This window comes from Rhinatrema bivittatum, chromosome 1 (assembly GCF_901001135.1).
Source record: "Rhinatrema bivittatum chromosome 1, aRhiBiv1.1, whole genome shotgun sequence".
In the NCBI taxonomy this organism is placed as follows: domain Eukaryota; kingdom Metazoa; phylum Chordata; class Amphibia; order Gymnophiona; family Rhinatrematidae; genus Rhinatrema; species Rhinatrema bivittatum.
Genome location: NC_042615.1, coordinates 757,773,713 through 757,792,680, shown reverse-complemented (window position 1 = coordinate 757,792,680; position 18,968 = coordinate 757,773,713). Strand labels below are relative to the sequence as shown.

Sequence of the window (18,968 nt, the reverse complement as noted above, 5' to 3'; positions counted from 1 at the left end):
CCAGCCCTGTCCATACCAAGCCCCAGCCAGGTACTCTGTGTCCAAGCCCTCAGCCAATGTCTGTGTAAACACCCTGCCAGGGGAAGTCTTTTCCACTATGGTGTCTGTAGGTGGGCTGAGTATATAAGGGAGAGATTCATGATGGAGCTGGCAAGGGACGCTTTCAGAAGCCCTCTCTCCAACTGGATGTTGCAAGTAAAGGGACTGGCCCCCACCCAATATTGTCTCCCGCAGGTAGGGAGGAAAAGCAGGGGAAAAGGGGGAGGGCTGAATGACTTGATTTCTTCTGCTGTATAGTAAACAAGATTTATTAGCAATAACAGTGATAAAATGCAAAGAGCCATAAACAATGCTGATAACAATGCTGAAAATTTCTTTATACAATATGTTTTTATACACACTAAAGATGCAACTATTCCTGAGATGACAGTATGTTCAATGTCCTTCAATCAAGAATGACTGTTCAAGAATAAAAAACTGTCAGTTAAGTATTAATCCAAAATATGAACAGTAAGTTCAAGAATTTAGTGCTTTGAATTCACTGTCCTTTTGCAGGTGTCCCTGTTCCTGCTGCCAGGCAGTAGCAAAAAGCTAAGTATTTTTTTACTTTAAGACTGTAGCTGTGTCTTGTTTTTCGTGTTTTCCTTTATTAAACCTTTTCTACTCAGAGTTGTCTTGTAGCTGTTTCTTTCTTTGTCTGAATATATGTTCATTCCTTTAGCCTGAGTTTTTCCTGTGAGTTGGTCCAGCTAGGCTGTAGGCTGTGGTGCAAATATACTTAGCTCAAAGGCTGTAGAAGGACTAGGGGGCATTCCATGAAGTTAGCAAGTAGCACATTTAAGACTAATCGGAGAAAATTCTTTTTCACTCAACGCACAATAAAGCTCTGGAATTTGTTGCCAGAGGATGTGGTTAGTGCAGTTAGTGTAGTTGGGTTCAAAAAAAGGTTTGCATAAGTTCTTGAAGGAGAAATCCATTAACTGCGATTAATCAAGTTTACTTAGGGAATAGCCACTGCTATTAATTGCATCAATAGCATGGGATCTTCTTAGTGTTTGGGTAATTGCCAGGTTCTTGTGGCCTGGTTTGGCCTCTGTTGGAAACAGGATGCTGGGCTTGATGGACCCTTGGTCTGACCCAGCATGGCAATTTCTTATGTTCTTGGTTTCTTTGTAGCTGATTATTGTATCTTGATCCTGAATTTTGGTTCTCTCCAGGTCCTGCAGTCGATGTGGATGCCAGATCGATGATTTGTAGATCTTTCTTCTTTGTGTTACTTAATCTTCAATTAAATAAAATGGGGAGAGACTCAGCTACATTCTCCACGACAATCTTCCAAAGGTGTACTTAAAAGCAGTGTTAACTCAGTGCGTTCCTGAACACTTGTTGGTACTGTATTTCTAGCTAAAGGAAAATATAAAAGGATAAGCAATTTTTCCCTATTCTCTGTCAGGCCGATACAGTAAAGTGCGGCCACGGTTACCCTGTTTTTAACCCGCTTTGTACGCACATTTTGGGCGCGTATGTCTAACCCGCGATTCAGTATCCGGTTTTACGCGTCCTTACCACTTACTGAAACAGACGCTTATCCCTTTCTGTCCGTCGCATGTATATGATATGTTAATGATCGGATTAGCTATTCCCTCCGATACAGTAACGTGCGCCCAGATTATCGCCTTTTTAACCAGCTATTTTGTCGCATCTTTAACCTGCAAATGTACCGCCTACCCTGACCCTGGCGTTAGTGTGGTGTTCAGTCAGCTTCCCGCTGCCTTGAGCGCTGGCTGAATCCGTTCTGTCGCGCTGCAGTTTATGCCACCGCTGGCTCCGGCCGAAGAGTCATCACTAACTGCTGGTTGAGTTGCCCGCAGCAAAGAAAAAAATAGCGCCTCATGCCAGCAACAAAGAGGACTGCTAGAACTTAGCCACCCAGTCCCAAACCAACCCAATCCACAGAAAAAAATGCTTCTCACACAAGGGGGGGAAAAAGTAACCCAACCTGGCACCACCGCGCTTAACCTCAGAGTACTTCGGTTCCATAGGGAAGAATGGTCACAGTTTCCGGGGGCTCCTCTGGCCTTCTCGTGGGTCTGGGCTCCTTGTCGCCGTTGACTTGCAGTGGGCACGAGCTCCTGTATCAGGCCCTATCCCTACACACCCTACGCCGTGACCTCTGACGTCCAGCCGGGCGCTCAGGTCGCGGCATGCGTTCATGCGCCTTCCCGCTGCCTTGAGCGCCCAACTTGGACGTCCAGGCGGGCGCTCAAGGCAGCGGGAAGGTGCATGAACGCACACCGCGACCTGACTGGCTACGACAGCGGCAGCAAGCCCAGCAGCAACCGGTACAGCGGCATTGACATGGGCTTTGACCAGCAGCACGTCGGCCCTCGCTCCATTTACTCGGACTGGCCCGCCGCAGGCCAGTCCATGCTCCAGCCTGTGCGGTCAGTCCCTGGAACTGGAGAAGGAGCTGATGCTGCACATGAAGAAAGAGTATTTTGATGTGTAACTAGTGTGTGGTACTTGCTTCAATGCTGACAGACGTTCATGGGCCTTCCCCCTGCCTTGAGCGCCCAGGCTGGACGTCCAAGCTGCGACCTCGGACTTCCGGCTTGGACGTCCAGCCGGGCGCTCAAGGCAGCGGGGTCTGTAGGAGAACCATCCACTTTCCTGGTGGAATGACATTTCAAATGACATTTGAAATGACAGGTACCAGCGCACCCAGGATACTGTATAGGCGCTGTATACCGCCCTATACAGTAAAATGGATTGCGCACGCCTACCGCTTCATGGACGCACTTTGGACGCAGCTTGCATTTGCGTCTCATTTGAATACTGTATCGGGCGGTATGTGATCCGGACTGTGCGCACGGCAAACGAGGGTGCGCCCGGCACTGCCGCACTCTTTCTTACGCGTCCTTACTGTATCGGCCTGAGTGTTTGGAGAGAATAAAAAGATGGCTAGAGTCTTTTACAGCAGTTGCACTGTTTGTTTCTGTAGCAGTTTCCTTCCCTTGCACAATAACTGTGAAACAAAGGTAGCTTTGCTGGTTCTCAAGTTAACTTGGATTTCCTTTGCTAAGGATTATCAAATTCTACTGTTGTCTTGTATTAAGTTTAACAGTCTCCGAGGCTGCAGTTTGCTGCAGCCATTACCACTGACTGGCTGTGGTAAAACTCGATCTCACACAGTCTAAGAGATAAATTCTTAAATTATTCCGGAGTAACAACAATAGTGAGCTCTTTCTGTAAAGGATTCCCACAGAAAAACTTATGTTCACTTTCTCTCCCGGATGCAGTTTCTTTCTCTCTATTACTTTCTTTTTACAACTGTGGCTTTCTTTTTCCAGCCTGCTTCAACAGCTGCCTTGTGTAGAATATCCTGAAGGAAAAAATACCAGAGGCCTCAAAATGAATTAAGGCTCTGAAGAAAGAAGAAGAAGCTATGGTGAACTATGGCCTAGTTTTGCAGAGCAACATATGAACTATGGCCTAGTAACACACACATTAGCAGAATCCAGGTGAAACGTCAACAAGTGAAGTCACAGGATGAGCATAAGATAAGAAGATGACAGGTCTGAGAAAGGGTATCTGTGAAGATAACAGATCTGAAAAAGGGTATCTGTGAAGAAAGTTTGTGCATATGAAGTAAGATAAGATTAAACGGGAACAAAGAGTAGCTGCACTTAGCAGCAAGGTTAACTGAAATCTTGTGGTTTTGGAGTAAATAGTAGTTATCAATTAGCTTATTGAAAATGTATATAAAAAGAGCTTGCAAAAAGAAAAAATTAAGCAAATGTTCCAGACCATAGATGTGCTATGTACATTGTTGTAAGTATACCTTTGCTTCCTGCGTATACCATTGCTTATACTCAGTATAATAAATATATTATTGTGTGATTCAAGACATAGTCAGAGTTGTTATTACAAACAATTGGTGGAGAATGCGGGCATTCGTCACATGTTTGCGGCAGCAGCTCTGATTATTTCTTGGGAAGAGTAGAAGATTTACGTTCTCCTGGTGTGATCCCCTAGGGCCCAGCTTGATCAACTGGTCCAGGAGTGATCGGTAATTAAAGCCAGGAGTCCTGTGTAAATCGTGGTGATAGTTTTGAGAAAAGGCGCCTGAGGTTTTAACGCTGCAGCAATTGTTGTTTTTCTTGTATTTACTGTGTGGGTTGATATTAGCGTGTATATATTTTGTGTTCTTATTTTGTTTTGGTTACTATATACAGTTATATGTGCGTAGCCTAAGTAAACGACAGTTTAAAATGGTTAACACACACCCAACCCCTAAAAGGGTCCCAGAAGGACAATTAGGAAAGCCTAACACGGTACGTACATTATATGTTAACAGTGATGATACATGTACGGCTGTCCAGCATGTAATTAATTTATTTCCATTTGAGAAAGACCTTATTAAGAAAACAAATGACAAATGGGGTAAATACTCTGCTAAAGATTCCTTTCTTTCCTGGCCCATGGAAGGATCTTTGAAACTTAGTTATTTATTGCCATTGTTAACATTCCTACAAGATAATAAAAAGAAAAATAGTCTAAAGAAACACCTGCATGTCTGGAATTTATTTTCAGTGACAGGTGACTTATATACAGCTGATAAAGAAATAAAAAAGAAAAATAAGGTTATAGGTGAGATAGGATCAAAATCCCTAAATCCGCCCCCATATGTGACTACATGTCCCCTGCTGGAAGACAGTGATCACGAAATTTTAATGCCTATACCAGCAGGCTATGGTCCGTTGAAAGGTCCTGTACAAAAGCCTAAACCCTTATATCCGGACTTAGAACAAGCAGCTAAATTTGAACGGGAAGCTGCTGAGCTTTTCCCTGGAACAGATAACTTTAAAATCAAGGGATTAGTGCACCTGACACCTGCCGATGGCAAGGACTGTCAGCAATTACGGGTTAATGTGTTATCAGAAACCCCACAGAGTCGGTCAACAGAAACGGCTCAAGGGTCATCCTTGACACCAGAGATAATTAAAGAAAGGATTAAAACGAATGAGGAAGGTTCCTATGGGGCTCCATGGTGGACCACTGTTAAGACAGGATTAAGCAATGCAAATATAAACATTCCTTGCCACCCAGAAGGGCCAGTAAATGAAGCACAGCTTGCAGAAATAAGGGAATTAATCGGCAAATATTGTACGGAGTCAGAAGATTGGGAATATATTCAGAAAGGTCTAGACATATGGTTAAAATGTATACAAGATTTAAACTCGCCACCCTTTAAGGGAACAAGAAACAAGAAAGATAATGTGGAATTGAAAGAATTTCCTATCTTCCTAAGAGATAATGGGCAACAGCCACCCATTGCAGCTTATAAACCATATACACCAGTAGATATTAGTACGATTATACAAAAATTGCCTAGTATACATAAAGGAGCAAGGCTCTGGCTCGAGGCAATAGATACTAATACGGCCGGAACACATTTAGCCATAGGGGATTTTAAGGCGCTATGTGCAGCTTGCGGCATTAGTTTACCACAACTCTCAGCAGTAAGCGCACGTCCGAGACTTATCACCCATATTGCTGACGGAATCCCTTTCCAAGGCCAAGATAGGATAGATTTGGTAAATGCTTTAAATGTCCTGTATCCTACCAGCATAGATTTTACAGCTATCACCGCAGCCAAATGGGATGGTTTAACTGATTTTGCAATGCACTTGACAAAATGTATGGACATGTATAAGGCACAAACTGGGCAGGATGCTGATATACAGCCAAACATCCCTGTATTTTTACATTTATTCTATGCTACTTTGCCTGCAAATATGCAGACTAATTTGAATAATGTTGTGGCACTTTCAACAAAAACATGGCCAGAGGTGAGAAACACTTTAATGCATTTCGCCTCAGTGCATTGCAAAATGATAAGAACTTCTAATAAAGAGCAACAGAAAATGGCTAGCAAATTAATGACATTACAGATAGCGGACTTAGAAGAGAAAAAGAATATGAAAACACAAAGAAATCAGGATACAGTAAACCTACAAGGCAGTGATATACAGGATTGTTATGTGATACAGGGTCCTCCGCGTACCCCGTATGAAGGAATATATCAGGGAGCATATCCCTCCTATATCCCCCGAGGTCGAGGGATGAGAAGGGGAAGGGGAGGAAGAGGTTTTGCACAAGGGATAATGAATAGACCGTCCCCTGATAGAAGAGCTCATGTGCAGTGCTGGAATTGCCAGTCATTTGGACACTATGCAACTGAATGCAGGCGATCAGGAGTCCCTGATCAACAAACATTTTTACAGACACCGCCGCCGCTTAACCAAACATTGCAGACATCGCCGTTATCAGCACCAGCTCAGTTACAGGCTGGCCAACAGCCCTCACAATTCCCTGTGTGGGACCAAGGTAATTATTGACAGACTGCAGGGAATAGAGGAATGATCCAGGGAGATACTGTATTCTTACATAATTCAGAGCCATTTATTCAATTATTAGTAGGTCCTCAGCAGGTTCCAATGCAATTTTTGATTGATACAGGCGCTACATCATCTGTTATTTGTGTTAAACCAAGCGCTGTAAAAAGATCCATTGAAACAAACACCACTATTGGCTTTGATGGCAAGCCCAGTAAAAAACATTTAACTGAATTAACCCCAGTAGTAATTAACACTACACAAGGTAAAAGAGAAGCTTCAGTTAAATAGTATGGACGCCAGCACATACTGGACATATGAGCTTTGAGGCACAAGGAAATGACCTAGCAGATAAAGCTGCTGCAGAAGTGCTTACCGTGAAACTAATGACTATGCAAACACGGTTTAGCTCAGAATTAATGCATACTCCATATCCCATGCCACTTGACATACTCCATGAACAACCTAGTGGTGAGGAATTACAGAAATGGGTGACAATTGGATGTTATAAAAAAGGGAAAGAATGGCTTCACCCTAATGGAAAAAAATGTTTGACAACATCAGAAGTGTTGCGATACTTCTTTGCATGGCATGCAACCATGCATCTGTCTGCCACTGCACTATTAGCAGGCATACAAAGTAACCATTGGAACCAGAATCTTTATGCTCTAGCTGTACAGATAATTCATAACTGTTTAGTCTGTTCTACTCATATAGCTCGTCGAGGCCCAGCTGTGAGTCCTGGTAACTTGCCTATCCCCAGGGACCAGGTTTGGAATGGCACATTGATTACACTGATATGATTGAAGCAGTTAAAGGAAAACGGTATGTATTGGTATGGGTGGATAGCTTTTCACATTGGATAGAAGCTTTCCCATGTACAAAAGAAACAGCTCATGTAGTTATTGATACCTTTTTACATAGAATTTTACCAGCCCATGGATGTCCAATCAAAATTGTATCTGATAATGGGACACACTTTAATAATCAAATTATGAATGAATTACAAGAGATCTGTAATATTATCCATCGACGTGTGTCAGTCTATAAGCCAACCTCGAATGGTTTGGTAGAACGATATAATGGAATATTGAAAACAAAATTGAGGGTATTACTAGCAGCATTAAATAAAAACAAAACAAACAAATTATATACCTGGTTGGATGTATTACCATTGGCCTTAATGAATATACGGAATACGCCAGGTACAATCCATGAGATTACTCCATTTCAATTACAGACAGGACGGATTATGAATCCGGTGAGAATAAGACAAACTGATACTCAAGTAGAGTATTGGAAAAAAGTTCAGCCCCTAGTAGCCATGGCAGCAGATCTCATACAGACTGAATCGAAGAAGGTTCCTAAACAATCTTTTTGCGCTTCCTTTTCAGTAGGTGATCAAGTACTACGAAAGAATTACACCCACAAGACTTGGAAGGATCCGATATACGTTGGACCTTTCACTATCACAGACCTCAGCCATACTGCTGCTAAACTATCTGAACATTCCACTTGGGTACATTTGTCGGATATACGGACATTTAATCCGATACTATAATTGGACTGTTGCATTATCTTTTCTCTCTGAAATAGACTGACGACTGAAGGAAAAGAAAATGTTATGTTTACTAACCTGTTTATATGTACTAACGTATACATGGCCACTTGTTATTTCTTTCCCTCTCCAACAGGCCCCTGTTTCAGGTTTAACAAATTTGTGGGTACAGACAATACAAGAATTAGTAAAGACTCTTCCAGCAGATGTTACTGATTGTATCGTCTGTACTCCACATCAAAAAGCCCATTCACATGTCCCAGCCATTTCCTTTCCAGTTCCATTACACCATATTTTAGGATTTAAAGATAATGGACCACACAATATGACCATAGATCCATTAGCAGGACAAACATGGACACAATATTTGGGTAATGCCAAACCTCCCCCACTTACAGCTGATTTACCAAAAAATGGTTTTCTTTGCCTTAGTAATGTTACTTCCCCGAACCCTATTCCTTGCAACTATACTTACTCCACATACAATACAACATGGATTATTCGTAAGGGAACCATCTTACCCAGCACCCCTTTCACTGACATTGTAATAAGCTGTAATTGCACATTTTCACATATTACTGCATCTCCTCCACCAGGTTGCCTCCCATGTATAGCAAATCTGTCCAAGATTGTACATGTAGCCACCGACACCCAATACATACGCACTTTCAATTCTACATACACTGTCTGTCCACGTCTGTGTGACCTCTTCAACATAGCAGACAATAACTGTTCATCTGAAAATGACTTATCTTTGGTTCCTTGTAGTGTATTAGGAAAATATAAATCTCCTTTTGTTTATGGCCCTTATGACAATAGCAATGATACCGTAATACAAAACTTTGCAAATCTTTATGTTGGACATTATTGGTTGTGTGATGGAATAGTTTTCCTCAAACTCCCTACATACTATGAATTTTGTGTGTTAGTTACATTTAACTATTTTTCTCGAATTATTCCATTAAATCACCCTATGCATACCCGCTCCCGAAGGAGTGTTCCCTCAGCTGTCCCTGAAGATCAAGCAATCCAACTCTCATTGGATTATATTAACACAACCTACCCTTTAACTAAAACTAGATTAGACGCATTAAGCTATACCTCATGGTTACCATTTGCCCAACCTGCAGTTGCAGCTGAATTGGGAATGGCCATTCGGCGACTACAATCTATTCTCCATGTAGTCACGCATGAATTAGAAATCGCCCTTAAAGCCCTTCAAGACACGGTAGATGAATTAACTACTGTTTCTACATATAATCGACATGGTCTGGACTATATATTGGCTGCCCAAGGCGGATTGTGTACAGTACTTAATAGCTCTGAATGTTGTACAGTAGTGGTCAATCGCTCTTATATAGTTTACAACGCAATGCAAAAGATACAAGAACTGGCTAGACTTCAAGTTAGCGATTTTGAGGGAGGAATCTCAGTAACTTGGTGGGATTCCATAACCTCCTGGTTTTCTAACTTATCTAGTCATTTGAAGGGGATAGTAGGAGTTTTTCTTGGATTACTAGTTTTAGGTATAATGTTATGTTTTTGTATTCCATGTATTTGTTCAGTATTACAATATTGTCGACCAAAGATGCCAACACCAAAACCAGTAACCAATATGATAGCATATAGCAATATAAACTTGAGAACTACTAGAATGATCCAAACCACAATCAGTACAGATGATAGCTGGGAAACGGAAAGTGAGAGCAGTTAAAAAAGGGAGGTCCTAGGGAGGTGTCCACAGATACAAAGAAGAAAACCCTAGTCTCTATGCTGTTCCCCTGTGTGAAGAATGAAGACACCTAATGTGAGCCAGAGTCAATCTGGCTCAAGGGAGGATTGTAGAATATCCTGAAGGAAAAAATACCAGAGGCCTCAAAATGAATTAAGGCTCTGAAGAAAGAAGAAGAAGCTATGGTGAACTATGGCCTAGTTTTGCAGAGCAACATATGAACTATGGCCTAGTAACACACACATTAGCAGAATCCAGGTGAAACGTCAACAAGTGAAGTCACAGGATGAGCATAAGATAAGAAGATGACAGGTCTGAGAAAGGGTATCTGTGAAGATAACAGATCTGAAAAAGGGTATCTGTGAAGAAAGTTTGTGCATATGAAGTAAGATAAGATTAAACGGGAACAAAGAGTAGCTGCACTTAGCAGCAAGGTTAACTGAAATCTTGTGGTTTTGGAGTAAATAGTAGTTATCAATTAGCTTATTGAAAATGTATATAAAAAGAGCTTGCAAAAAGAAAAAATTAAGCAAATGTTCCAGACCATAGATGTGCTATGTACATTGTTGTAAGTATACCTTTGCTTCCTGCGTATACCATTGCTTATACTCAGTATAATAAATATATTATTGTGTGATTCAAGACATAGTCAGAGTTGTTATTACAAACACTTGCTTTTCAGATGCTACCTTCTTTCTGGCAAAAGCATGTGTAGCCAGAACCTTTTTTCTGACCTGGGGGTACCTATCCTCTGCTGATAATTACACAAAAAACAGTACCCAGGGGTCCTTGGGGTAACATTTACCATTACAAAAGAAACCTTTTTTTTTTTTTATTTCTCTGCTTACAATAGCCAGCAGGAATGATAAGTTTTGGCACAGTTTAATTAAGGTTACTGAAAGTTATTTCAATGATTTAAACTAAAGCACTGCAAGAGAGAGTATCCTTCCACTGGTCTCTTCACTGAATTGTCTCAAGTGGAGAACACCTCCTGGATTTTCTAATTACTTGGCAAGCTGCCAAGCCTGAATATCAGCAAGGAAGTCACAGTGAAACCCTGAACTGGATTCTTGCTTATACTGGAGACCCAGCACAGGGACTTTCCTTGGCCATATAAACACACCAAACCAGCCTTGCACAAGTGGTGGGGGCTAGCCAGGGCCGGCGGAAGCACTAGGGGAGCTAGGCCTGGGCTGCTGACCATTTGGGGGCACGAGCCATGTGGGGCCACCACTATTCACGGCCCAAAATATTAAGAGGAAGGAGTTGGGGCGGCACAAGGTGCCTGGGGCACCTAATCCCCTTGCACCGGTCCTGGGGCTAGCAATGGTCACCTCAATCATTCACTCCATCTCGTTCAAACATTTATTTTTAAACTATTCTTCACGGGGGCTACATGGACTTGCTTACCAGGATGCATCTTTCTCTCCAGGACCCTCTCTCATACAGCCGAGCAGCAGAGGCTATTCCAGCATCCCTTGCTATGCTCTATGCTCCGATGTGCCTCCATCACTCCAAGGGAAGGGGGCTGCAGTAGCTTGTCACTGCTACAGGAGCTTGGTAAGTGCCCTCTACTGCTTGTCCTTTCCCTCCGTGCCTTTAGTTTACTCTCTCTCAGCTTTGTTTTACTTTGTTTTTTTATTTTACTTTTGTGCCTGCCCCCGAGGTGCTGATATAACCTGGATCCTGTAAGAGTCCAGGATATGACGTAATCATTGCTGGGTTGCTAGTGAATGTGGCAGCAGCAGCTCTTCTCTCTGCTTTAACAGCTGATACCAGGGGAGAGAGAGTACCAAAACAAAAGAGCAGCATGCTATCGCTGCCTAGCCCTGCTCAGTACTGCTTTCTGCAGCACAGCTAACTTTTATTTAATATTATATTTTATCCTGTTCACATCTGTATCCAGCCCCACAGCCAGTCCCAAGTGCTTAGTCTGTGTTTGTACTGAGTCCCAGTCAGCCCCTGTATTCAGCCTATGTCTGTATTTAGCCCCAGCAAGTCCTAGATCCCAGCTGTGCCAAACACCAGCTCCCAGCTTGTGCTTGATGCCAGCTTCCAGCCTGCATGGAAGTTTCCTGTCTGTGCCTGACCAATCATGATGTTTAGTCAGAGACAAGTCCTGCCGGTCCAAGGGTTCAACCTCCGGGGGAGGGGACTGGCTGGCTAGGCAGATGATCAATACCAGCTCAGCCCTGCATTTCTGTCCTACTCCTGCAGGGGTGCTTCCTGCTACACCCTTGGATCATGACATCAAGTCAGTGCTGATGCAGTCTCAAGCCATGCACAAAACCATTCTCTGGATCCTCTGAGGCAAGTCTGCACTACTCCTAATGTTATTTCAAGGTAGGGAAGCTATGTCTCTCTCTATTTCACAGCTCAACAGGCCCTCTCTCTCTCTAACCCTTAGAGATTCAAGAGCCAAGCTGGCGTCTTTTTTCTTTGTTCCTAGTTGGCTCAGAGGCTCCTAAGTCCCCATGGGCTCCCAGGGTCAGATGACTTCCTAGTTCACTGCCAAAACCATGCCACAGCACAGAGTCCATTGTACTTGTTAACCCCTTCAGCTGCTAGTTCAGCAGGGCAGCAGCCCAGGCTGAAAAAGCAAGCTCTTTTGACACGGTAGTTCCTTGGGTTCATTTTCCCTTCCAACTAGGGGCAGAGAGCAGACTGAAGGCTGCAAGGCTCCAGGAATAAGACTGCAACACCAGTTTGAATTACGTATCTAGACTCAGATCATGCTGAGCATAAGCCATGAGGCGAGGGAAGCAAGTTTGAGAATCCGGTCACATCCAGTCTTTAACATCAATTGTGGCAAACATTTCCATAGGATCAGTCATAGAATTCATCCTTGTTTTTAATAATATCAGATAGTTTTATCTGAAATGAGAGGATGACAATTGTAACCCCCCCTGACAGGGTACATAAAATGATATGATGGAATTCCCTGTTGATTAAGGAACTTCATCCCAAATTTGATGGGTTCAATGTATGGTTATGAAGAAGGTGAGGTGGACCTGTGTGGAGACAGCATGAATATCCCCAATCACTCTCACCGCTGATCTCCCCATCAACTCCCTGTATTCCAATAGTGCTAGCTAAAGAAGAAAAACTTCAAACACTAAACATCTGCTTGTTTGCCTACTGAATACAGATTTGGCCTGTTTATTTCTATCACCACCCCCACTGACTCCCCCAACATACATAAATGCTTTTACAGAGCATAAACAGCATAACAACCCGGAATTCTGACATTCAGTACCAGTCACAGTTGGTTATGAAATCATGCAATTAAAATGTGCTTTACAACACTGCCATGGCTCATGCATACAATTCATTGGCTAGCATTGCATCTATTAAATCGGAGTCTATTTCCTGAATCCTGGGTGGCACCCAACAGACAAATCATACTTATGCTAGGAAGAGAAAGAATATTGTGTAGAAAAGACTAAAATAAAAAAAAAAGAAAGTATTACCATAGACTAAATCCAACAAGGTAATACATAAAAAGCTTATTTTTGTTGAAAAATAAAAGTTTTGCAATTTTTTTAACCAACAAACCTTCATTTTGAACAGGCTACTTACCATGCTTGCATCAATAACTTGCCCTTTGCCAGACTTCATACGTTCAAAGAGAGCCATAACAATGCCCAAAGCACATATGATGCTACCACCAGCAAAATCACCTAGAAGATTCAGTGGTGCATAGGGGTTCTCATTCTTCCTGCCAAGTTTTGATAGCAACCCTAAAACAGCAGTAAACGTACTCAGCATGAGATATACTCAAAAGTATATTGCGCTTTGACAATTTTATAATCTGCATTCCTATTCAAAAAGCTAGTGAATATTTATATGGAAAAATGGAATAAAAATACGCAATCACTACTAGTAGACTATGTGAAGTACTGGGCATTCTACTGAAAAAGTACAAGGGGAACCAAAATACCTAAAGCTGAGCCACAGGAACATCTTTGATCAAAGATTATGGAAATTGGGAGATTTCGAAATGGAGGGATAGAAGCTCAGAAGTTGTTTTATAATGCTGATGGCACAAAGTAATATTTGTTGTTTACTTTGAGCTGTAAGAAACTGTCTATTTAGTTCAATGGAATAAAATGTTTCCTGGCTTGATTGCAAGATAGTAAAAAAAAAAAAATTATACTTTGGACCCATCAAGAAGGTGCCATGAATTTGGAGCTGGTGAGCTAGTTCTTTTCTTATATTGTAATAGGACATCATTGAGAGAGTTAAAAAGGATAAATTACTACTTACCTGATAATGTCCTTTGCTTTAATAAAAATAGGTGGATCCTCGCAAGTGGGTTATGCACTTCTACCTGCAGATGGAGACGGAGCAAAGCTGATGTCACGGTATATATATAGCCTTGCACCGACATTAGCCCGCCAGTATTCTCTGCAAAAGCCAACTGTGGACAAACTAACAAAATTTGATTATTAACAGACAACCACTCCAGCACTCAGCTAACAGGAAACCACTGAGCTCAGCTAAGGAGTGTAATAATACTGGTCTAGGGACTGGTTTGACACTTAATAGTAATCCCTGGATCATGCAGCCATGCAGGAGGAAATAGCTCAACCATCCAGCACCCAAGGGCGGGAAGGTGGATACCCTATCTTCATTAAAGAAAAGGGGATTATCGGGTAAGGAGAAATTTCTCCTCTCTTAGCATTCAGATAGGTGGATCCACACAAGTGGGATGTTCCCAAGCTAATTGGAAGCTTGGAAAATCTCGACGAGAGACAGCAATCTAATCTCTGTCCATGACAATGCCTGAGCCCTAACCTGACTAGGCAATGGCTGCTCAGCATCCAAATACACGGCTATTGTAGCCCTTGACGCTGCCTCACCCTATTTACTCCCCCCCCACAAGCCGGTCTCTGTCTTCATGAAAGGTTCAAAAAAGTCTAAATACCTCAAGATACGACTCTTCACATTGAAGGACCGTAACAGGTGATATTCATCCACATCTCTCTCCTTGTTCAGAGACATCTGATGGTGGCGGGAGGAGGGAGAGAAGCCATAGGGAATGGTTTGGGGTCTCCTTCTCCTCACCTCTTGGTGCTGTGGCTCCTTCTACCATCAACTGTTAGTCGTGAAGTCTTTTCAATCCCCTAAAGAGATCCTAGCTGGAGCATGGGAAAGAAAGAAAGCAGTCCGGGGAAGGAGCTAGATGGCTCTGGCACGCCCCTGCTCAATACTGATGGAGAGATGGGGAGGATGCTCTAGGTAGCAGTGGTGGGGTCTTCCCTCCTGGTATTGCGAGCACTGCTGCTGTCGTCCACAGCAAGCTCTCTTCTCCCCTAAGCTTTAAGTTACAAAATTTCCCAGCAAATCAATAATTGCAAAACCTCTCTCCACTCACTAGCAAAATCACCATCTGCTCCCAGTATTCCCCTCAAGATTCAAAGCAGCAGTAAAACATTCTTAATTCTGCCAAAATGAAGGCATCAACCAAGCCCTATTCCATGTGCACTATAACAGTTTGTTCCATCAGAGGGGCCAGGACTTAATTTGGAGAATCAACCCAGGGTGCCAACCCTCTGCAGATCTTACCCAGTGACCTGGCTCCGTCCAATTTACAAGCCAGGGAAGACTGCACTGGCTGATATACAGAGCTGCTGTGCCTTACCTAAAAACGTCTCAACTCCCTTTTTCCAGACATACCAGAAACAAGTGACAGGGAGGAAGAATTGGGGGTGATAACTTCAGAACCACTAACTAAATCCATAAGAACGTGCCATGCTGGGTCAGGCCAAGGGTCCATCAAGCCCAGCATCTGTTTCCAATAGTGGCCAATCCAGGCCACAAGAACCTGGCAAGTACCCAAATATCAAGAAGATCCCATGCTACTGATGCAATTAATAACAGTGGCTATTCCCTAAGTAAACTTGATTAATAGCAATTAATGGACTTCTCCTCCAAGAACTTATCCAAACCTTTTTTGAACCCAGCTACACTAACTGCACTAACCACATCCTCTGGCAACAAATTCCAGAGCTTAATTGTGCACTGAGTGAAAAAGAATTTTCTCCAATTAGTCTTAAATGTGCTACTTGCTAACTTCATGGAATGCCCCCTAGACCTTCTATTATTCAAAAGTGTAAATAACCGATTCACATCTACTCGTTCAAGACCTCTCATGATCTTAAAGACCTCTATCATATCCCCCCCTCAGCCGTCTCTTCTCCAAGCTGAACAGCCCTAACATCTTCATCCTTTCCTCATAGGGGAGCTGTTCCATTCCCTTTATCATTTTGGTCACCCTTCTCTGTACCTTCTCCATTACAACTATATCTTTTTTGAGATGCAGCGACCAGAATTGTATACAGTATTCAAGGTGCGGTCTCACCATGGAGTGATACAAAGGCATTATGATATTTTCTGTTTTATTAACCATTCCCTTCCTAATAATTCCTAACATTCTGTTTGCTTTTTTGACTGCTGCAGCACACTGAGCCGACAATTTCAAAGTATTATCCACTATGATGCCTAGATCTTTTTCCTGGGTGGTAGCTCCTAATATGGAACCTAACCTTGTAACTACAGCAAGGGTTATTTTTCCCTATGTGCAACACCTTGCACTTGTCCACATTAAATTTCATCTGCCATTTGGATGCCCAATCTTCCAGTCTTGCAAGGTCCTCCTGTAATGAATCACAATCTGCTTGAGATTTAACTACTCTGAATAATTTTGTATCATCCGCAAATTTGATAACCGTGCTCATCATACTCCTTTCCAGATCATTTATAAATATATTGAAAAGCACCGGTCCAAGTACAGATCCCTGAGGCACTCCACTGTTTACCCTTTTCCACTGAGAAAATTGGCCATTTAATCCTGCTCTCTGTTTCCTCTTTTAACCAGTTTGTAATCCACGAAAGCACATCGCCTCCTATCCCATGACTTTTTAGTTTTCTTAGAAGCCTCTTATGAGGTACTTTGTCAAACACCTTCTGAAAATCAAAATACACTACATCTACTGGTTCACCTTTATCCACATGTTTATTAACCCCTTCAAAAAAAGGAAGCAGATTTGTTAGGCAAGACTTTCCTTGGGTAAATCCATGTTGACTGTGTTCCATTAAACCATGTTTTTCTATATGCTCTATGATTTTGATCTTTAGAATAGTAATTTTGCCGGCACTGAAGTCAGGCTCACTGGTCTATAGTTACCTGGATCGCCCTGGAGCCCTTTTTAAATATTTGGGTTACATTATTATTATTATTTATTTCTTTTATATACCGACATTCAATCGAGATATCACATCGGTTTCCAGATAACCAAGGGAATAGGGCGTAGTCCGCCCTATTTTACAAAAAACAATTATAACATATTATAACAGTGGTACATGGAACAAAAGGTTATAGGATATAACAAAAGGTTATAGAAAATAACATATGTACATGAATGTGTTGTTGATAAAATAAAATTGGGATAAGGGACTTGTTGGGTAGGTAATTTAGGAATAGAGGTGGGAGGGATGAGGGAAGGGAGGGGGGGTGGGAGGAAGGTGGGGTGGGAGGAAGTAGCGGAGTGAGGGATTCGGGGGGTGAGAAGACTTGAGTATGGGATGAGGTGGGTTGCGTTCGGGCAGGTTAAGGGTCGGGTGGGAAGGCTTTTAAAAACAGCCATGTTTTTAGGTGTTTTTTGAAGGTTTGCAGTGATGGTTCATTTCTGAGACAGGTGGGGAGGGTGTTCCATAGGGTGGGTCCCGCTATTGTTATGGCTCGTTTGCGGGTTGCGTTGAGGTGTGCAGATTTGAGATTGGGGATGGCTAGGAGGCCAGTGTTGGTGGATCTGAGGGTTCTTTGTGTGGGGTGTGGATGTATTGCGTTGTTTAGCCAGTTCATTGGCCACCCTCCAGTCTTCAGGTACAATGGATGATTTTAATGATAGGTTACAAACTGTAACTAATAGATCAGAAATTTCATTTTTTAGTTCCTTCAGTACCCTAGGACACATACCATATGGTCCAGGTGATTTGCTACTCTTTAGTTTGTCAATCTGGCCTACTACATCTTCCAGGTTCACAGTGATTTGGTTCAGTTCGTCTGACTCATGACCCTTGAAAACCATCTCCAAAACTGGTATATCCCCAACATCATCATTAGTAACACAGAAACAAAGAATTAATTTAGTCTTTCTACAATGGCCTTATCTTCCCTAAGAGCCCCTTTAACCCCTCCAAATCCTGCACAGCACCACAGCAGACTGGGAGCATAGCCTGAAGAATGTCACTGCCTCCCCATTGCTCTTCAAGAATAGAGGAGGTGTGTACTATCAGTAACTCCTGCTGCTAGATTCACCAAGGGAATAAAGTCATCAGGATCCACCTGGTGATGGACACATTAATGTGAGAACTCAGACTTCCATTGAGTCAGTTCCCAAGGGGGAAAAAAGAATCAGTCGCAAAAGGACTATTGCTCCAGAACACCCCAAGACTCAGCCTATGCTCCATTGGGAACTTGAGCCTATAGCCTTCACATGAGCAGCCTACTCCTAGCTGCTGCACCAGTCCACACGTCTGTCCCATCTGCTGGAGAAAGAAAAATACTGAAGAGCTGAAGGCTGCACCAGACCTCTATTAGAGGGTGAAGTCATCTTTGAGATTTTCCTTCTCTGTCTTCATCTGCTGGCAGGAGTCATAACCCACTCATCTGGATGGCATGGACAATAAGTGCATGACGTGTGTAGTTCCAAACTCTGTCCCTCAGGAAGGAAAGAGCAAGAGGGACACATCCAGGGAAGGGGGCCGCAGGTGGAAGATAAGGCATTGGGGGAAAGGTCACAGAGAAGAGAGGACAGGTGGGAAGGTCATTGGTTGGAGAGAAGCAAGCCATGCTGGAACTTACTGCGGGGGAAGGATCATGGATGAGGACAGATATTTTAAAATCCCACTTGTAAAAGTCTGTGGGTATTAAATTGTACTTGTTGTGCCACCAGCCCTGGAATTTTGAAAAGGGAAGTTCCATGGGGAGTTTCTCTTTGAAAATTCGCTTGCTAGCCCCGCATAAATGTTAAAAATTCCCTCCAAAGCCCATAAAAGTTATTTAGAGGCTGCACACATATGAAAATCTAGTAAAACCAGAAGGTGGTCTAACGGGATCAATTTTCAAAAAGTTTTAACTTTATCCAGTTAGATCAGAAATAAACTAGTTAAACTTCTGCCTTTGAAAGTTTCACCTGCTGACCAGCTAAATTTGTCTTCTTATGCACGTATGTACCTGGCCCAAAAAGGGGTGGCACTAGGATGCATTCCTGGA

General features: G+C 42.6%; 1 protein-coding gene across 1 annotated transcript in view; it reads right to left on the bottom strand.

Moving 5' to 3' along the window:
* The window catches only part of AMACR (alpha-methylacyl-CoA racemase), a 65,051-nt gene that overhangs the window by 12,646 nt on the left and 33,437 nt on the right, over window positions 1–18,968 (bottom strand). Inside the window, exon 6 of the mRNA XM_029579100.1 lies at window positions 13,268–13,428. Within this exon, the coding sequence (XP_029434960.1) occupies window positions 13,268–13,428 (161 nt within the window). The remainder of the gene's footprint in view (window positions 1–13,267; window positions 13,429–18,968) is intronic.